This window comes from Stigmatopora argus, chromosome 15, assembly GCF_051989625.1.
Source record: "Stigmatopora argus isolate UIUO_Sarg chromosome 15, RoL_Sarg_1.0, whole genome shotgun sequence".
In the NCBI taxonomy this organism is placed as follows: Eukaryota; Metazoa; Chordata; class Actinopteri; order Syngnathiformes; family Syngnathidae; genus Stigmatopora; species Stigmatopora argus.
Window position 1 is genome coordinate 12,388,269 of NC_135401.1, and position 22,009 is coordinate 12,410,277.

General features: G+C 37.8%; 2 protein-coding genes across 2 annotated transcripts in view; both read left to right on the forward strand.

The window, feature by feature from the left end:
- The first annotated feature begins 1,374 nt into the window (after nucleotides 1-1,374).
- Nucleotides 1,375-11,394, forward strand: c9orf72 (C9orf72-SMCR8 complex subunit). The gene is made up of 10 exons (XM_077620509.1): nucleotides 1,375-1,553; nucleotides 2,260-2,753; nucleotides 3,552-3,647; nucleotides 4,285-4,349; nucleotides 5,841-5,913; nucleotides 6,123-6,239; nucleotides 8,040-8,275; nucleotides 8,380-8,437; nucleotides 9,174-9,283; nucleotides 10,908-11,394. Exons 2-10 carry the CDS (start codon nucleotides 2,307-2,309, stop codon nucleotides 11,092-11,094), a joined length of 1,389 nt encoding a protein of 462 aa, XP_077476635.1. The 5' UTR covers nucleotides 1,375-1,553; nucleotides 2,260-2,306; the 3' UTR covers nucleotides 11,095-11,394.
- Nucleotides 11,395-13,339: 1,945 nt separating this feature from the next.
- Nucleotides 13,340-22,009, forward strand: part of kiaa1109 (KIAA1109 ortholog) — a 70,503-nt gene continuing 61,833 nt past the window's right edge. Inside the window, exons 1-13 of the mRNA XM_077620513.1 lie at nucleotides 13,340-13,483; nucleotides 14,083-14,171; nucleotides 14,620-14,755; nucleotides 15,786-15,902; nucleotides 17,411-17,489; nucleotides 17,566-17,630; nucleotides 18,541-18,715; nucleotides 19,800-19,881; nucleotides 19,982-20,175; nucleotides 20,733-20,812; nucleotides 21,011-21,161; nucleotides 21,314-21,470; nucleotides 21,666-21,744. Of these exons, the coding sequence (XP_077476639.1) occupies nucleotides 14,632-14,755; nucleotides 15,786-15,902; nucleotides 17,411-17,489; nucleotides 17,566-17,630; nucleotides 18,541-18,715; nucleotides 19,800-19,881; nucleotides 19,982-20,175; nucleotides 20,733-20,812; nucleotides 21,011-21,161; nucleotides 21,314-21,470; nucleotides 21,666-21,744 (1,303 nt within the window). The 5' untranslated portion in view covers nucleotides 13,340-13,483; nucleotides 14,083-14,171; nucleotides 14,620-14,631. The remainder of the gene's footprint in view (nucleotides 13,484-14,082; nucleotides 14,172-14,619; nucleotides 14,756-15,785; nucleotides 15,903-17,410; nucleotides 17,490-17,565; nucleotides 17,631-18,540; nucleotides 18,716-19,799; nucleotides 19,882-19,981; nucleotides 20,176-20,732; nucleotides 20,813-21,010; nucleotides 21,162-21,313; nucleotides 21,471-21,665; nucleotides 21,745-22,009) is intronic.

Here is a 22,009-nt window from a genome sequence, read left to right on the forward strand (position 1 = left end):
ATAACAAGCATTTCAGCTAGCATCAAATGGGGCCGATTGTTCATCTAAAATCTGTCTCTTTTTTTGCATTTTTAATGGGGAGGAGCTAATTAATTCATTTATTTTCCATATGTGTGCTAGGTGACCTCAGGAAAATTCCAGTCTAAACTGGTTGCCAGTCAGTTGTTATATCAAACCCTCGACTCCAGAACTGTGAGGTCGACACGCAAACCACACGTCTGATGGGCCGCAATAATAATCTCAACTCATCTAATTTTCTGAACTGCTTTATCCTCACCAGGGTCGTGGGGGGTGCTGGAGCCTATCCCAGCTGACTTTGGGCCAGAGGCGGGGGACACTCTGAATGGGTGGCCAGCCAATCACAGGGCACAAGGAGACAAACAACCATTCACACTCACACTCATACTTAAGGGAAACTTAGAGTGTCCGATCAGCCTACCATGCATGTCTTTGGAATGTGGGAGGAAATTGGAGTACCCGGAGAAAACCAATGCAGGCCCGGGGAGAACATGCAAACTCCACACAGGTGGACCGACCTGGATTTGAACACAGTGAGGCCAACGCGCTAACCAGCAATAATAACAATAATTGTAATAATAATTATCATAATAATTATGAATATTATTATGATTATTGTTTATTATTATTATTATTATTATTATTATTATTATTATTATTATTATTATTATTATCCATAAAAATGAATGGTGGGGTGGTTGAACACTGAATTGTTTAGGTGTGGTTGATAGTCTCCATGTGGCTTGCAATTGGCCTACAACATAGTAATTAGGGTGTCCCCTGCCTACTGCCCATAGTTGATTGGGATAGGCCCCAGCACCCCCGCCAACCGTTGTGTGGTTAAGTGACACGTAAAAGGAATGAATGAATAATTTTATATATATAAAATTAATTCTAATAATCAGATACAGTATATCTGCGATCGGCTGGCCACCCCTTCAGGGTGTCCCCCGCCTCTGGCCCGGAGACAGCCAGGATTGTCTCCAGCACCCCCCACGATCCCAATGAGGATAAAGCGGTTCAGAAAATGAGAGATGAGAGAAATATAGTATCTATAAATATATATACGCTTTTTGCATAAAAATAACTCAAGGCACACCACCATCTGAAAATTGTATAAATCTTCTCATCTCCTAGTATTACGACTTGAATCTTGTAACATTACAATCTATGTTTTAATGTTCGTCATATTTTGATTTTACCCTCAATAGTACAATTTTAATCTCGTAATATAAAGATATTTCTCTCGGAATGTCACAATTTTCTGCATGACCATCCCTCACGTTGGAAAACATTGGCGTTAATGCATTATTGCCCCTCCACTGTCCTTCACTACGGCGAGCCTGGCAATATGACGTCATAAGTACGTACCAGGAAGTGTCTAGACGACAACAGACGGTACTGCAGCTGGATAAGCTTGTCAACATCCTATACGCTTTCCACCAAAAGACAATAATTTAAAATCACAAGAATGAAACACTAAGATTACACTACTACACTAAAATCGGGCTCGTGAAAAAAAATCGGTGAAGGGGGTAAGTTACTTTATCTGTTATCTTAGGATCATATTTCCATATATATTTCACATTCGGCAACCATTCTGTACTAGTTTTGTATAACTGCATGGGTACATCGAATAATAGGGAATGTGTTTAACCAGTTTAACGCAATGGGTATCACTGGCAGTGATGGACGAACCAGCGTTGCTATTAAGTGACATCTTTTTTTTACATTGACCACAATGGGCTTTGGCATATTTTGAATGAAATCCAGGTCGGTCCACCTGTGTGGAGATTGCATGTTCTCACCGGGCCTGTGTGGGTTTTCTCCGGGTACTCCGGTTTCCTCCCACGTTCCAAACACATGCATGGTAGGCTGATTGGACACTCTAAATTGCCCCTAGGTATGGATGTGAGTGCCAATATTTGTCCGTGTGCTGGTGTCCTACCATTGGTGGTTCAGAAAATGAATGAATGAATGAATGAATGAATGAATATTTCCAATGATGAAAGCCTGAAACTTAGACAAATCAACAACCTCACTCAATTCCAGTATTTGACGTCTATCACCGTCAGTGACAGCCAATGAGATGTGCAGTAGCTAAAAAATATATATTTTTAGCACAGGCCTACCTCTTCTTCCTCCTGATCTTTTGTACATTTTGCATGAGTATAGTTAGGTTTCATTTGTTTCAAAAATACAACCAGCTATAATGTTTAATTATATGTTTTAACATTTCAGATTGACTGCTATCCATCTTTACAGAAGACAGTAACATTTATACGTAAATGTCTTCTGCATGTCCACCCCAATCACCTGCAGTGGCAAAGTCTGAAGTTGCAATAGATGGAGAATGTCCACTGCTGGCTGCCACTTTTGCTTATTGGGACAATATCCTAGGTCCACGTGTTCATCACATTTGGGCACCAAAAGGGGAACATCTGATGTTGCTCAGTGATGGAGATGTGACCTTCTTGGCCAATCACACATTAAATGGGGAGATATTGCGCAGTGCCGAGTGCGGCGCAGTGGATGTCAAGTTTTTTGTCCTGGCAGAGAAAGGTGTCATCATTGTGTCTCTCATCTTTGATGGTGAACTCAAGGGGGACAAGAACACCTGTGCCTTGTCCATCATTCTTCCACAAACGGAGCTGGCCTTCTACCTGCCTTTGCACACCATTTGCGTTGAGAGGCTAAAGCATGCTATCCGAAAGGGACGCATTTGGATGCAAAAGGTACCATTGACACCTCAATAATCACTTGGGTATTTACTCTAAAATATCGTTAAAATCATTAGCATTACTCCGTTCAAATATTATTTAGCTTTAAAGTAAAACTTGACTGCTTTAGAGAAGGCAGGGCGGCCTGGCAGCCAAGTGGTTAGCGCGTCAGCCTCACAGCCTTGCGTGGGTTTTCTCTGGGTACTCCGGTTTTCTCCCACATCCCCAAAACATGTTGGGTAGCCTGGTTGAGCACAGTAAATGGCCCCTAGGTATGAGTGTGAGCGTGAATGGTTGTCTTTATCCTTGTGCCCTGCCTGCGATTGGCTGACCACCAATTTTTGGTGTCCCCTGTCCGGTCCCTGAAGTTAGCTGGGATAGGCTCAAGCATCCCCTGGAACTTTTAGCATCTCCACCTTTTGATTAATGGCCGAATAGAAGCAACAATTAGGTGCATACTGCGCTCTACTGTACACATGATTAATGGCAGATTGGAGTCAACAATTCAGTGCATACTGCCACCTACAGTACAAGAGTTTATACCCCCCTTCTTCCACCTTGATTACCCCTCCATGCGCATGAGTACATTGAGTACACCCGCAAATAGTTGCCGCCATAATGGATAATCAAATTTGTTGGCAACATTTAATTATCGATGTTACTAATGAGTTTTTGCAGCCTTATTATACACTAAAAACCTTAAAAATATATTTTCATATAAAGTACCCTACCATCGGTATACATTGACTTCAGTGTGTGTATACATCGTTACAATATGCGATTAATGATTTTTTCTCCTTTGCCTTATTTCAGGGTTACAACATCATCGCAGTGCTGAGCTTGGAAATTGTTCCTATTATGGAGCTGCTTGCCTCTATGAAGACACACAGTGTGCCTGAAGAGATAGATGTGAGTGACTAGTCATCATTTGAAAAAAAGGAAAAGTACAGTAACAACTCCTCACAAATTATTGATTGGTGGGACGTCACAGCGTTTTGTGTTAAGAGCCCATTGACGGCCGAGTGCTGTACTTCAATTTGAAGAGACCACCCTAAAAGCCGTTTGATTTAAACCCAAAGTGGGTAGGGTGACGCAAACAGGACTGGCCTCATCTTTGGTGTGCATCTCATGGAGGCGAAACATGCCGCAACAATAATAATAATAATAATAATAATAATCGGACATAGGCTTTGTCATCATCATTGACTCAACAAACAACAACAAAAGCCTAATTGTCATCATACCCAGAAACTGCGTATGACAAAATTGGTAGTGGATAACCTTAAATTAATACTTTTCTTAATTCATCTCCAATAAAAAAACTATAATTCATTATGTTCAACAGAGTATGAATGTGGGGCAGCAGAGCAATCTGACAGACTAACTTATTCGGCTCCATTTCTGAGGTTGTTTCTTTACGCACATAATGGCAGTGTTCAGGCTCTTTGATACTACCGCACATTGTGATTCCGCACATTTGTTTTTACGTATCTTGCCAAGTAAACCTCTTCTACAGTTATTTTCCTGTTTTTCTTCATCTGACTAGATAAGAGACACCCTGCTAAATGATGATGACATTGGAGACAGCTGCCATGAAGATTTCCTCCACAAGTAAGCGCCCCAATCCTGACAAACGATGATAGATAATGAGTAGTGCTATATTAACCTCCATCAGCCCTCCAGTGAGAAAAGGGGCCAAATGTAGCTGAAGTTTTCTCCATTCCAAGTTGCTCACAGCTTTAGACCTTCATTGTTGCATTTTGCTGTGATGCAAAATGGTCTGTAAAATAAAGTAATTTATTTGCACGTTAAATGACATTTATAGCGTAAGAGAGTTTAATAATACAAACAGCTTAGATGATTTAATGTTTAGTAAGTGTAGATCATTTCGGACCAGGCAGATCATCCATGTTAATAGCCATAAACTACAAAGGGAGAATATATTGCAGTTCATGCCTGTCAACGGAGATCCCAAATAACTCGTGCTAAATTTCGTGTCCAGTCAAACAGACTGCATTGTTTGTGGGCGTGTTGTGCATTAGTTTAAATAGTTTGTGCGATATGATGTATTAGGTCATTAACAGATTGCGCGTGCTTTTAGTAAAACCTGTAAAACTGGTAATTACTTTTTATGACCGCGTTACAGAAAACAAATATATTACAGTCCAATAAGCCTGCAGCCAGATAGGAGCCATGTTTTATTTTTCATGTTAGAATTTAGTGCAAGGAAGAAGACTCAACAGCTGACACCAGTTAAGGTGCAATTAAGTACTACAAAAAGTGACTTTAAAGTGATAGCAGACCATATGTTGGACACAAATCCATCCCAAAAAACGACAGAAAAGGCTTAAGAATGAAATTACATCCTAATTAGCCTTTCTTTTACGACTGCCTTGGCCCTGCCCACTAAAAACTCTCCCAACAGGAGATAATGTCAGAGACAAATTGTTTCAGTATGATAGCATCTATCCATATGCTATCTTTTCTCTTGTTATAATGTGGCTGTTCTGTCATTTCGTCAACATTACTAGTGCAGCTCTGGGAAGCTATGAATCATCATCAGTTCTGGTTGTTATGTCACAACCAGAATAGCTGAAAAAGTGGGCATTCCCTGATGTATTATTTACTACAGAGCGGTAAATATAATCAACCAGATTTGAATGGCAAATTTGTTTTTTTACTTGAGCAATTATTTTCATTTATTGAAATTGCAACCTTTTAATATCACCTTTTAAATCATTGCTTTTTAAATGTTTGTTGTTTGCTGTTCAGCACATTTTTGCTGAAAACAATGAAACGTCTTATGAATGCAATTTAGGTGTGAGGCCTTAATTTAGTACATCCCTTAATGCTCTCTGCTCCCGAGATTTTTTAGAAACAGTAAATAAACTCTTCTTTCCTCGCTTCCCACTGTAGTCACAGTCAAGCCACGTGTTACATTGGCATTGTCATATTTTTAGTTATCACTTAATTACCATCTACTTTAGATGTGTAACTACACCAGTAAAAAAATCCTCAGGGTGACACTTGCTCACTGGCATATAGATTTAATATCACGGATTGTCTGTAGTTCCAAATCTATTTCTGTGATTTATGATTCAGGGCCATCAGCTCTCATCTCCAGACTTGTGGTTGTTCAATCGTTGTTGGAAGTAACCCAGAGAAAGTAAACAAGGTAAATTCACCAGATTACTGGCTAAAATCACATCAATAAATTATGTAGTGTTCATATTTTCCTACTTATATACAAAATATACACCCATTTAGTTTGACTATCAATCAATTCTAAAGCTAGAATATTTTCACACCATAAACCACTTTGTTATGTGAATAGTTTTAATTCTAACGTTTTTGAGTCATTATTTCCAATCCATATTTTGGCAGATTGTGCGAACACTTTGCCTCTTTCTTACTGCTGCCGAGAAGAAATGTTCTCGCCTTTGCAAGGCAGACTCATCTTTCAAATATGATACAGGCCTCTTTGTTCAGGGTCTACTAAAGGTAAGATACAACCAAAACATCTCGCTGATTTAAATGCAACACTTTGGTGGTCTGTTATTTATGTTTAAGTGAATTGTTATCTGAAAAACTGTTATTTTAATAGATGCCTATTTAGCCAGTTGTTCTCTATTTCAGTATTGCTACTTATGTTTGTTCTTGGTTTCACCTCGAATTAAAAAAAATCCTTCCCAAAATTATGACGTATACTTCATTGCGACATATAAATTTTTTCCTCTTCATTGGGTATTTTTTTCTGTGGCATCACTTATACTCAGTAGCAACTTATAGTCCAAAAATACAATGGGTGTTATGCAGTTTCCTATTTTGACAGAACTTTTCACATAAACCACAATGAGGTGCAAACCAAAAAGGACATACACTACAGCAATGAGAAGAAGAAAAAACCTGAATTACAGACGATGAACTTTATTTTCAATTGTCAAATTCATTTTGCATGCATGTTTCTTTTTTGTTGAAGTCATTTCTCTGTATAGTGGTTTAGCTTTTTTAACACTTACTTTTGACTGACTGTCAGTCAAAATGGATATGACGTCTAGCACTGCCAGTGATAAACGTTCTCAGCCAGTCTTCCCAGTTTAACCTATTGATCATCTATCGCCAACAATTACATGCAATGAGGCCAATACTTGGAAAAAAAGAACTTTAGAACTAATTGTTAATAAAGTTTTTGTTAGATGACCAAAAATCAGTGGCGGTCCGTGAATTTCCTAGCGACGCCTTCAGCTGTCGGAATCAATCCAACCCTCAAAAACTATTTTATGGCTATAAAACCTATACTGCAGCTACAGCTGTGACACATAAAAAATCATCAATAATAACCTCATACAATTGAAATATTATTTAGGAATATAGCCATATTTTACTCACCAAAAATCATTTTTACCTGTACACAATATCCATCCCCCCTTCTTTCCTCCTTTTCCATCGAAGCTAATGCTGAAAGTCGAGCCAGTCCTGTCGTATTTCTGGCATACGTTTTTCCCGGTTGTGACAGGGTTGTTTGCTTTGGAGTTGTCCGACCTTTTGTAATGATGTGCAGCTTTTTTTTTCTTGAAAATTCCCTCTTGAAAATGGCTTTGACAGTAAATCTGCAAACAAATCAATTTCTTCTCCTCCTTCAGCCATTGCGGGTTGACAAAACCGCTATTAAATCAACACAACAATATATTTATTGTGCAGCTCACTCCAGATACAGTTTGGTAGCTCTGGCTAGTCCACTCTATCACTAGCCAATCATAGTTGGTGAAAGCGATGACGTATCCCTACGCCTGCCAGAAGGCCTTGGGGTCGCCAAATCGAATTCTGATTGGTTAAAGCAACAGTTTTATCGTCGCTTGTTTTATGCAGCAGAGCCTGCAGAACTGACTGTGAAGGCCTCAAGGCAGATTTCTGACCCTGGCAACAAATAGCTGAAATGTGATTTGTTAGATGCTTAAATATGAAAACACACATCTGGAAGCAGCGCAACCAGGGAAAAAGCAATGAATGGAAGCTGACAGACAATTTGGAATTATTAATAAGTATTCACGGACAAAACATAATTAACATCAGTCTGTGATTCAGATATTTTTTTAGGCCAGCAGAGAAGGCCTTGCATGCCCTGACGGTCCACCACTGCCAAAAATAGACACTTTACACTGCACTGTAAAGGCATTAAGTATCAACTTTTAAATAGCTCTCCACTGTAGTGACCACTGTCCTTCCAAGGGTTAGGTAAAATAAATTTCGCTAATCAGTGTGTCTATTGCCGTTTGTTCCAATCCTTTATTCATGTTTCAGGACTCTACTGGTAGCTTTGTACTGCCCTTCCGCCAGGTGCTTTACTCACCTTATCCGACCACACACATCGACATCGACATCAACACAGTCAAGCAGATGCCGCCTTGTCATGAACATACATACAGACAACGTGGCTACATGCGGTCTGAGTTTAATACACTTTGGAAGACAGACGGCGAAGCGGACATACCTCCTGACAGTATCATCCCCACCGATGAAACATGTACACCTGACTTGTGAGCTAGTCATTTCTTTCCATCATTACATTGACTTTTATTGTAATGTTTTAGAAATGTGATTATAATGTCAAAATAACAATACAATTGACTTCTTTTTATAGGAATATATTTCAAGATGTTATGCATACAGATACTTTGGTGAAGTCATTTATAGATGAGGTAAGTCCTTAAACCTTATCCTTTGATATCAATGCTAGGTTCACACATCTATTTCTGCACTGAGTAAAACAGTTTGGTTCATGTGGGCACCAATTCTAACCCTATAACAATTTGCATGACTTATTTGCTACGAGCAGACGACTGAATCGCAATAAACAACTGTAGTTTCTAATGAAATAAGGAATGGTAATATTTCAAGTCATGGAAATCTGTGGCTTACCCTCATCCCCTGTCAATATCTCATTCGGGATGCATTTATTGTCAAATGGATCGTGACCGGCTGCGTGTTCTCGTCAACTCCCTTGCGGTTGTAGCATTCTAGACCAATGTTATTCTCTGCAGACTAGAAATGTGGCAAAATGCTTTACTTGTGCAAACGAGATAGCACAAAGTAAAAAGTATAGTAGGAATTATTCAAAAATGAAAAGTTAACATTTCATACTACAAATAAAGTGTTATTTTTTTCATATGCTTGCCTAATGTTTATTTTAATACCTTGCTCCATGACATTTTTTTCATTTGCCCGAGTAATCGGAAAGTGGTTAACATCACCCTGGCAGACTTCACTCCTGTTTGGATTTTAGTCTTTGTATGAGCTCAAGCGCTCAAAATAGGAGGAACTACTCCAAAGTCTAACAGCCTAACTTCTTCATGAACGTTTTTATGATTGTTTCTAGTATCTCAGATTATTCTTGGTTCCCCTAAAGCTTGTATTCAAATTTCTTGTCATACATAGGTGTTCATGCTGAAGCCTGGCCTTTCCCTGCGGAGTGCCTATTTGGCACAATTCTTGTTGCTGCTTCACAGAAAGGCTCTCACACTCCTGAAATATATTGAAGATGAAACGTAAGAGTTCTTTACCAATTTCCTTAACTTTTGATGAAATTACGAATTTTACGACCTCAGAAGGATTTAAATTCTCACTTTTTTGTCTCTTAGATTGTGAGCATTATCCATGATAATCAAACACGCTCCATATTTTCATGTACAGTGGTACCTCAACATACGAGTGCCCCAACATACGAGAAATTTGAGATACGAGTAAAATTTTGAGCAATTATTTATCTTGAGATACGAGACACATTTTGATATACGAGCAGACAGCGGACGCGAGAGGCTGCTCATAAGAACATCATGGGCACTGTCTCTCTCCCCGCAACTCCCTCGTGTAATGTCTCTGTGGTCGCAACTCCCTCGTGTATTGTCTCTGCGAGCACTGGGCGGAGCGTTGCATTTTTTCAGTGTTTTTCCCCCCCGTTAGTCAGTGCACTTGCGTTGGGAAGTGGTTGTGCGTTATCCTATTGTGAGGACATTTGTGTGCATCATTTTCGGAATATTTTGAAGGGAATACAAAAGCAAACAATCTTTGATAGGTTGCGTCTAAAAGTCAGGGTGGAGGCGGGGCAGGGGCAAATAGAGCCAACCCGGGAGAACAAAGGTATAAAAATTTAAAACAAAATTAGAATTAAGTTTAGTGTAAGGTTAGATTAAACTTATTTTTGAGTGTGTCTGCATCGTAATCCAATTTCATTTAAATCTATTTATGTTATGTTACGAGCATGTTGCCGTGCAAAAAAGAACGAGAAAATCGACATACGAGCTCAGTCCCGGAACGCATTAAGCTCGTATCTCGAGGCACCACTGTATATGCTTTTCAGTAATGTTTGCAAAATCTTTATAAGTCAAGAATGAAAACTGTTGCGAGGATATCCAGAAATTACAGAGATTTGCTGGCGACTAGTTCATGGTACACTCGAGTCCCTTGCGAGGATATCCAGAAATTTCAGAGATTTGCCGGCGACTAGTTCATGGTACACTCGAGCCCCTTGCCCAAAATCATCTGGGATAGGCTCAAACTCACCTACAGTAGTAGTGAGGATAAGCAATGCAGACAATGAATAGGTAGATTATAATAGAAAGATAATGAGTGACTTTACCTCAATTGAAAAGACAGGGGTGTTCCGACTTTGTCAAAGTCTGTCTGTCTATCAATAGTTCATCTCTAGTAAACGTCCAATCCATTTTAACTGCGAGAGCTGGCGTTATGTACTTTATCTGCGAGGCTCCCAAATGGATTGGATGTCTTCTTGTGATAAACTCATTTAAATTCACATCAGAAAAATTAAATCAAACACATCACTGGATGTCTGTCATTGTCATTGGCAATGATAGAATTAACAACTATTGCTTTAAATGCCAGCCAATGAATAAAAATGTGTTTATCCTGTTTGGGCCGTGACTTGAGGTGTGCCTTCATTTTTTGTCCACTTGTGCGATTTATTTAAAGACCTTGCAATGTGAGTATAAATGTGGTTTGTTCATTGTCATTTCACTGGCCGAGATCTAAGATGTTCCAATTTACAAGTGGCAAGATGGTATCTGATGTAGTGTTTAACTGCAGCTATAGCGGCTATATTTTCAGTGCCCGTGTTTAACAAGTTGCTAACCATTGACTGTTTTCCCTTTACAGTCAAAAGGGGAAAAAACCTTTCAGGTCCCTACGCAATTTAAAGACTGACCTAGATCTGATGGTAGAAGGAGACCTGACCATTGTCATGGCTTTTGCGGAGAAGTTGAGAGCAGGACTACACTCATTTGTGTTTGGAAAGCCATTCTACACAAGCATGCAGGAAAGAGATGTTCTCATGAATCTTTAATCCTGAATTTAAAAATAATATATATACATATATATATTTTAATTACATGCAAGTTTCCTTTTCGTACCAGGAATTTTTATTCAACATTTGTCTTATCTTTTCAATGATTCAGTTCAGATAATTACAGTTTCTCTGAGCTGTTGAATTTTATATCCCTAATCTTCTTTTATGATATGTTTTGACAAGATAAAGATTGTTCTATATGCTATGGAGAATAGTGTGAAAATAGTGGTTTTAAAAGTGTTACAATAATCCGCATGTTTTAAGATGCATTTTATTAAAAGCCTCTGGTATTACCTACGTGAAGCAAATGTCATTGTAATTTAAGGAATAGATTCTCACTTTTTAATGATTAAGGAATGTTTGTGCTCAATGTGAAATGTTACAAATCCATTTACAGTATTAAAATATTTACTTTAATTCTAAAGTCTGGTGATTTCATCAAAGATGAACACAAAATCATCAATAGAACTGGTTATGATTTCTTATCCTTTTCTACTTATTTTTTTTTTTTAACAATATATTTTTTCCTGTTTTTTTCCACATTCTGTCTCATGGTTGCGGTTTACCCATGTTGACAATTACAGGCCTCTCTAATCTTTTCAAGTAGGATAACTTGCACAATTGGTGGTTGACTAAATACTTATTTGCCCTACTGTATGTATGTATGTATGTATGTATGTATGTATTTATGTAAATATATATGTATGTGTATATATATATACATATATATACACATATATACACATATATATACATATATATATATATATATATATATATATATATATGTATATCTCCCACTGTGTGGAGTTTGCATGTTCTCTCTGGGCTTTCTTGGGTTTTCTCTGGGTACTCTGGTTCCCTCCCACATCCCAAAACATGCATGCTAGGCTGGTTGAACTATATATATTGCTCCTAGGTATGAGTGTGTGAGAGAATGCTTGTTTGTCTCCTTGTACCCTCCGATTGGCTGGCCAGTGATTCAGGGTGTCCCCTTACCTGGTGCCCATAGATAGCTGGGATAGGCTCCAGCATCCCCTGCGACCTTTCGTTAAATGAATGAATCTGCAATTACACTACTCGAACACCATAAACAATAAGGGTTCTGATGCGACGTGAACACTAGTTCAAGACCAAACTTCAGAAGATGAAGATGCTGAGGAACACCTAATCAATTACCAGGGTTAGCGATTGAGCGGCGCACACAGCATGAAAGCAAAAAGGACTTGCATAGCCAAAAGTGAGCAATTATGAGATGCAGGACAACACCGAGCCTACCCACTAAAAGATCCAAGTGAAGTCTCCCTGTTGTGTACTTCATCTGAACTTATGAATGCCTGTGAGGCACAATGACAGCCAACACGATTGACTGAACCTCTGGAGCGCTCAACATTTCCGCCCAATCCCTAAAGCATGCAGGTTGTTCAAGACATCAGTCCATAGTCTCTCTAACGTGTATACAGCACATCCCAGAAGGGGTAGACTCCAACACCCTGCACTTGTGAGGATGAGCAGTTCGCAAAATAAATGATTGTCAGTAGGTGGTGAGGTTGGGGTCCCTGGGGGCACCAAGAAGAACGTTCCATTTGAGAAATGGCCACCACAGGAAACATGGGTTGGTAATCAATGCTGTGTTTTTTAAGTGCTCATCCAGCCTAAATGCATGTTTTTGGGATGTGGGAGAAAACCGGAATACCCAGAAAAAAACCATGCAAGCCCAGGGAGAACATGCAAACTCCACCCCATGAGGACCTGGGATCGAACCCTCGACCACAGAAATGTGCTGACCACTCGCTCACCGGCCTGACCACCTGCTGACGAACATCAGTAAAATAAATAAATAAAAACAATGCTGGATTGGACCTTATTGAATGTAGAGAAATATAAACAGGATAACTATATTGCTTATTCTCATCTTTCAAAACAGTTAAAAACAAAGCATTCAATTCAATGCCACGAAGCTTTATATATAGTGTCCAGATGTTGTATGCGTGAATTTAAATGATTCGGTTTTCTATCAGCCAAATCTAGTTATTACATTCTAAAACGCACCTTTCTTTGTTACATAAAAGCTTTATTTTTTGCGCATTTGACAGAAGTTTCGCCCCCTTTTGACGATCATGGTTTTGATTGGTACGCTAAGATGTACGTCAGAAATATAGGCAACATTGAACTCTCATTGGTGGAACTGGGAATTGACGCATCCTTTCCCCATTGGTTCTTTTCCCATCTGCTGTCATCAGAAGCGGAAGAGATGTTGGCTGTCCGCAAGCCAGGTAAATATTCAACAGAGGATGCATTCTGCCCATGCCTGTCACAAAAAATGACAGCAACTGTTGGATGACTGATATAAAGATGAAAAATCAGCCTTCACGGGGACATCAAGGTACTGTAGTCTCTATAAGTGCTTTGTTTTCATATATTATTAATTGTGAAGTTGCAGGGTGCGGCCCGCTGTCATTAGCTTGTTGGCTAACCACAGTGCTCACTTTCTAATATTTAACATTTATCTTTGTTATATGCATAAACCTTCAACATCAAATGCTATTTGTGTCCAGACCGGGAACGCGATTCATAACTGCATCCTAGTAAAGTGTTAAATTTTGAGTGAATCGCCGTTACGGGGTAGTTACATGTACTGAGTAGTAGTGAACTGAGGAAATTGCTCAAGAATTAGGATTAGCTCGCTTGGTTTTGGCATGGCTTTCCCACAAACCCGATTTTAATAAAAATAATGCTTTTTTTGTAGTCCACATGAGCAGTAACAGTGGCAAATACCTCATTTGTCTCCGTACAATATCAGATCATATTCGTCCCTTTTTAAATTTCTCATGTAAACAAAGCAAATTGAAGTTGGGCAATCGGATTGGTTTGTGATAAAATGCCTATTTATCAAGTCAGCGATCATTTATTTCTTCTGAAATGAAGGAGAAAATGGGTTTTCATCATACAGTATTTTCTTTTTTTCTTTTATTCTTTTTATAGATGTACCTGTAAACCAAAATCACACATCGAGCTGGTGGGCGGAATCTGTGATGTAATTAGTTGAACTGAAATGTAGGCCTACATATGCGGTAAGTACTTTATCCATATTAAGAGTTTTCTTAAGCACAAATACCTTTCTAATCATTTACACAGGGATCATTGCCCGTTATTTTATTTTCAGTTGACCGAAGTCGGTGATAGCTGACTAATAAACAAAGTGAAGAAGGAATAGAAATTAACTCTAAATAACTTAATTAAAAAAATAGTATGAGAAGAGCTCATGTAGAACTTGTGAATTTTTTTTGAATGGAATTGTGAACATATTTAATTTGATCTATTCAGCAATCAATTGATTTATTTTTCTTTTTCTTTGCCTTTGCAGTCCCTTCTCTAATATTTTTGCATGTATGTTATTTATTAATAGCCGTGCTTAAAAAGTAAATACAAAGTTAAAACTCACAATACATATTGTGTGTACTGTTCTTCAAGCTTAATTTCTATTAATTAAAGGATAGCAGTGTTCTATGCTTTTTTTAGTTGTCAAAATCAATGAGAGAGCCATTAGCGATGGAAGTGCTTGGTTCCAAAAACAACGAAAGTACCTTTCCTAGTCTTGGGGATTTGGATGACTTTCTCACCAAGCATAACTCTAACTTCATATGGCTTCTCGTGGGTAAGTGCTTTGTATCCATTTTGTAAACATCAGTTGAAGAAAAACTAAATCTAAATGTCTATATATAAGAATATATACATATATATGAGGATATGGGTTGTCCCAGTTATTTGGGGGACAGGTACATTTAATTGGATATTCATCTTATTTTGTTAAATGTGTGTTCTTGAAATTAATGTGTATAATTTTTATATTCATGTTATCATTTAGGATTTATTAAGATATTTCCATATTCCCTACAGTGGAAAAATAATCAAATGCATCCAACCCATTGAAAAACTAACTCACCCGCAAAATAGAAAATGGCATTTTTATTGTTTTGTTGATTTTTTTCTTGTTGCTTTATAACAAATATGAGGAATAAATGATTATTTCATTGAGTTATTTCTCTATATTATATATAATATTATATAATTCATACTATATATACAGTGAGTTCAAGAAATATTTGAATAGCTGTGTATGAGCTAGAATTCTGACCCTGAAAGACCTGTTAGTCTGCCTTTTAAAAGTCCACCTCCACTCCTGAATCAGATGTACCTGTTTGACGTCCTTAGCTGCATAAAGACACCTTTCCACCTCAAATAAGCAGTAAGACTCAAACATTTAACTTTGCCAAGACCAAAAAGCGCTCCCAAAACTCCAGAGACAAAATTGAACACCACCACAAGTCTGGAAAGAGCTACGTAGAAATTGTCAAGCAGCTTGGTGGAAAGAAATGTCCACTGTTGGAGCAATCAGTACAAAGCTAAATGACGGTCAATCTCAATCAGAGTGGAGCTCCATGCAAGATGTCACCTTGTGGGGTCTCAATGATCCTAAGATAGGTGATAAATCAGTCCATAAATACACAAGACGACTTGGTCAATGACATCAATTTTACGAGGCATTGTTAGACTTTGGCTCAGGTAATAATAAGCTTTAAAATACATACATGGCATAAATAATACATTTGAATCTAATGTGTTATATTTTTTCCACTTACTAATGGTATTTCTAAACTAATCAGTAGTTGTATTTTGTCATTAAGCCACCATTCTGTCCTGTGGATGGATCATCTATTTAACTTATTACAACTCCCGAAACATTGGGCTCATCCTCACCTACATCATCAATAGACTCTACAAGGATGGCTACATTCATATCGGTGAGTTTATCAGCAGCTGCATCACGAAACATTAAATACAGTACCACTTATAAGATTTTATTTTATGGAATTTACTTGGTCTCATAAATGATAAATGACATGCCAGTTTCTCTCAATAACAAAAGCTACAAACTACAATGTCTCATTCAATACAATGGATATATTTTTCACGAGTCTTCATTTCTTTACTTTTCAGTCACACAAGTTAAAACCCCCAAAAATGCTATCCCATGATTCATGGAGGGAATTAAAAAAAGAAAAAGAAATGATTAATTGTGAAAAGGAATTGAGTGCTTATACTTTTCATTTTCATTCCTTTACATTTGCAAACATTCGTAGAAAGCTTTTTTTGTATCGGTTATAAGTAATGTTGTAATTTTCCTAGATGCTGAATTTGGGTATCATAAGTTGTCAGTTTGAATTATCATAATGAACTTTTAAAATACACCATTTATCTTGTAATGAATACAAATTATGCACAGGTTTCGCATTTTGAATGAAATTATTGAAAACAACTGATATTGATATTCTAATTTTCTTTCTCGAACCTGAATTCATTCATTTTTTGAATCACTTATCCTCACAAGTGTTACGAGAGGTGCTGGAGCCATCCTACCTAATTATGTATATGTTCTTAGATTCTAGATATCTTAAACACATCGGTGAAAGTTAAAGCAAGGTCTTCTTTAATTGTGGCCATGACTAAGCATACTCAAACATTCGTACTATTCTAAATCCCAAAAGAATTTCTAATCCAAATGTGTTTTAATCCTGCTAAAGTGCTAGAGTTGAGCATGTTTTGTTCACTCTGTCATTTTGTTTGACGTTCCTCTGATGCCACTCTAACATTCGTGTTGTTAGGATGACTACAATTTAAAAATACACTACATCTTTTCTTCTACTTTTCTTATTTTTAAAACATCTGGAAATGCAAATTTAGTTGTTTTTTTTGCTATCTAGAAAGTTTTTTTTAAACTCTAGTGCACTAATCTTAAAATATTTGGGAGACTGCAATTTTTAGTCTTTTTTCAACATGAACAGGAAATAAATATTGTGATATATAAATATATATAAAATTGTGGCCATAAAGTTTGGCTCTGCCACCACGGTGACAGAGTGATTATCACGTCCGACTCATTGTTCTGAGGTCGATGGTTCAATCCTCGTTGTGTTCTGACCATCCTTTGTAGAGTTTGCATGTTCTCCTAGGACCAGCATGGGTTTTCTCAATGTGATCTGGCTTCCACCCACATCCCCAAAACATTATGCTGGTTGAACACCCTAAATTGCCCCCAGGTTTGACTTTGAGCATGTTTGGTTTTCCGTCTCCCTGTGCCCTGCGATTGGCTGGCAATCAATTCAAAGTGTTCCCCGCCTTAGTTGGGATAGGCTCTAGCACTCCTGGCAACCCATGTGAGGATAAGCAGTACTAAAAATGAGTGAATGAATGACCCACACCTTTTTAAACACTATGTCCTACACAAAATTGTTCTCGTCTTTCTCCACAGGTTCCTTCTCCTTCTCTGTTTTGTCAGGAAAGGTCATGTTCAGAGATGTTTACTATATCAACCAAGATATGTCTATCAGGTAATCTGGCCTCTTGCCTTGATCCTCTAGTCTCTGTAAATATAATGTTCTGTTTGTTGTTGTTGTTTTTGAATAGGATACAAGATGGCTTCCTCATATTTCGCTGGTGGAAAATGTATAACCCGAAGCAGAAACAGCATGGTGAGGGATCCTTCTGCAATTCCCACACAAATTCTTGGGTATTTTTGTCTTGGAAATAAGTTCAAAAAGCGTATATCGCTTTCATTTCTGACTTTCTTTATTATTATTTTTTCACTCTTAAGAAAAATTCTTCCTCACATGATGTTATCTGCGGTGGTTGTTGTCTAATTGTTGTTTTTACTGTAGATGGCATTTGCCGTTTTAAACAGCAGTCCAGACAGTTTATAGTATTTATTCTGTTCATGCTTACTTCAAGGCTGGGATCTATACCAGATTGTCTTAATGTTTTTAAGTGATGACTACCTGCAATTTTGCTATTTTAGCATGAAATACAAAGTTGATGCACATGATTTGCTTTTGAGGGTTGACAAATCTTCATTCACATTAAATCCTATTGTGCAGTTACCTATCTATGTTGACTGGTTATTTATATTGTTGACTACTTATAATCATACCATACTCAACTCGAGTTCTGTTCTTGGAGGACTTAATCAAGACTTATTTTGTAGTGCACAAAAACTCCATAAGCTCCTAACCCTTTTAGTCACTTTTGTACCTACTTATTCATGTTGACTACTTATCTATGTTGACTAATTATTTCTTAATTATTTATGTATTATTTATTGATGGTTTATTGATTATTTATTTGTTTGTAGTTGTTGTTTGTACACTTCATGGTGAAGCTTTAAATCTCATAATTGTATAATGAGAATAAAAGCATTCAATTTAATACATATAGGCCATTTTTAGAGGACTTGTAACATAGACTGTACGTGTACACTGTTCTCAGAAAAAATGCTGCTTTCACAATGAAAGACCCAAGTTGAAAATGGATATGGCCTAAACTGAAATTCTAGGCCATTTGTGATTGTATATATTTATTTACAGTATAGCTTTGTTATGTCATCAGACCCCAAAGCGGAGACGAGGCTTTACGTGACAGTGAACGGTTTTGAGTTTCATGTCTACAATCGGACTGACCTCTACGCTCGGCTACAAGAGACTTTTGGCCTGGAGCCGACAGTTAGCACATCCAAAAAAGATGACGACCAGGAAGGGGAAACAAGAAAAAAGACACTGGAACGGTAAGACCCTCCATTACAGCATGATATATTTTTACATACTTAACTATAGTATACTGTATATTATTATTTATTTAAAGTTTGGATTTTTTGGTACGGCGGCCCGGTGGTACGAGTGGTTAGCGCGTCGCCCTCACAGCTCTGGGGTCCTGTTTTCAAATCCAGGTCATGTCCATCTGTGTAGAGTTTGCATGTTCACCCCGGGCCTGCGTGGGTTTCCTCTGGGTACTCCGGTTTCCTCCCACATTCCACAAAACATGCATGGTAGGCTGATTGGACACTCTAAATTGGTCTAAACTCTAGGTATGGGTGTGAGTGTGCATGGTTGTCCGTCTCACTGTGCCTTGCGATCGGCTGGCCACCGATTTCAGGGATAGGCTCCAGCACCCCCACGAGCCTTGTTAGGATAAAGCGGTTCAGAAAATAAGATGAGATGAGAGATTATTTGGTGTCTGTGGTCATAGCTGTAATTAGTATTACTTCAGTTTTGATGATGTATCGAATAAGCAGCAATATTTTCATATTCTATGATGATGGCTTTAAAGTAATTTTGTCGATAAAGCTAGTAATTTGGATGCTCAGCTCTGGATCCTATATTCAAAAGGTTCTTGATAATTAATTGGTTGATACTAAAATATATATTTAATATCTGAAATGTGAGTTTGAAGGAAGGAAAGTTTTTTTCACTCCAAACATGACTACAGAGCACAACTGATTATAAGGCATACCACCCAAATTTCACAAAAGTCTTCTTAGTATCTTTAATATCTGTACTCTGTAAACCTCTCATCAATCTCAATTGTTATTTTGTATTGGCTCCAAGTAGCAGACAGAAAATTATTTGATAATAAAATCTCCTTAGTGCTTCATTAGCTCAACTAGTACGAACTCTAGCATAGCATTTTCATTCTTGCACTTTGGATATTTAAAATATTCAATTTCATAATTAAAATCATTTAAACAATTGATTGCCTTCCAGAATATCAATCAAATTAATGGTAGTCTGTTATATTGCTATTAAGTACTGTTGAGGTTTTATAAATCAGGAAGATAATTCTCAGGTTAACTTAATGTCATTTCTCGGCAGTGTGAACATTCAAGCTGAGAATCCAGACACCACGTCCTCTTGGCGCTCCCTCATTCCTGTTATCAAAGTTAACATCAGTACGGTGAGTTAACACACTTGTAAAAATGCTTGGTCTCGTGCTAAAAAGTAAGATTTTTTTTAGGTTGTAATGTGTCTTACTATGTTTAATTTGTCCTTTGAAGGGTCGGTTGGCATTTGGGAATCACCACCTCCCTCAGACTCTTTGCTTGAATTTTGAGGATGCCTTTCTGACCTATGCCACCAAGCCTCCATCTAGCCACCTGGATCAGTACATGCACATTGTGAAGGGCTCACTAGAGAATGTGCGAGTCATGCTGGTTCCTAGTCCACGCTATGTTGGCATGCAGAATGATGAGTAAGGATGTGTTACCGAGACAGATTGTGTTTTTAACTCATTCACTGCCATTGGCAATAAGAGACATCAATTTGACTGACAGCATTTGTTCGATCGCTGCCAGTCAATGCCAGCCAATGGTTTATTTTATGTAATAACATTAAAGCTGTTAGAACAGTGAACATTTTGTTGCTATCGCGTCAATGGCAGTCAAGGACTTAATTCATTGGCTGTTATTGATGCCAATAGCAGTAATTGAATGATTCCAGTCAGCTTTCCCAGTCAAAGTGGACTGGACGTCTATCGCCATCAATGACAGTACAACATTATTACTTAATGCCAGCTATGCCAAATGTAATTGGTTTGATGTATAAAACTGCCAATGGCCGTGACTAAGTTAATTGTTTAGATATTATAGCATAATCGTTTTAGAGCACACACCAAAGTACTCTCAACAAAGTAGTATTTGATAAATTTATCCAAACATTACTGAAATACAAATTGTAATAATAGACAGCACTTTACAGTTTATAAGCACGTCACAAAAATGAACGATGTCTTGGCAATTTGTTTTGAAGACCCCCGAGGCTGATGGGTGAAGGCTTTGTGGTCATGCAGTCCAACGATGTAGATATCTACTACTACCAAGATGAACCTGGTATGAAATCTCGACACAAACACAATACGGAAAATTGTCCACACCATTGGCTCAAAAGAGGGTTAATAACTAGAAATCAAACCAGGACATAGATGCACTAAAAGACTTTCCCATTCTTGCCTTTTTGTTTTATTCATTTATTTTTTGGGGAGTAACATTTGTTTGCTGAGAAACACAATTTTTCTATCTGTATATGAGGTGTGGTACCAGTGGAACAAGAAAGTGGGGAGGAAGCTGAGACACCCAGTGAGGATGATAAACTTCAGGATCTTCCTCCATGCTGGGGTCTTGACATTGTCTGTGGAAAAGGAACTGACTTCAACTATGGCCCTTGGGCAGATCGCCAGAGGTGCAAGGACAAGATATTGCATGGAAACACAGACACAGGAATTAGAAAATATAGTATTATGTGACAGAAATATCTAACTGACATTTCAGTTTTGTGCAATGTATGATGACATTTTTAATTTTGGATTAAAATACATTAACTTTATTTTATAGGGATTGTCTATGGAAGTTCTTCTTGCCGGCAGACTATCAGGACATGAAAGTGACTGAAATGGCCCAGAGAGGGCAACCCAGGCAGATACAGGCATTTGAACTCCGTATGAACATCATTGCTGATGCCACCATTGACCTGCTTTTTACCAAAAACCGGGTATATTAAACTCTAGCTGTGTTTTTAATGCTTGACTTTTTATATTGATTTTCTTAATCCTTGCTTTTTTATGTTTTGTTTTGTATTTTTACTATGATGACTATTTCTGACAGCTTCTCCAATGACCAAACGTCCACCGTACAAATACTCTGTGTCGTCCTCTTTTTAATCTTCTGTTTTAATTCTTCTCACTAGGAAACCAATGCTATTCATGTGAATGTAGGTGCAGGTTCTTACCTGGAAGTCAACATCCCCATGACTGTTGGAGACACAGGTAGTTAACAATAACTAAATAAAAAATAATTTAAAAAAAAAATATATATATATATTTTTGTAAGAAACTTTGGGCATCCCATATATTAACTTATCTATATCTCTGGACCCAAAGTAGAAGCAATAGATAATCGTTTGAGAAACTGTTAGGAATCCTGTTGTCTTCCCTGCATAAAAATCCTGATGATTGAGATGTGGAAAGATTCAGCAATATAACTCACAATTTGTTCTCAGTCTTGTCATAATTATGTTTTTCCCATGTTTTC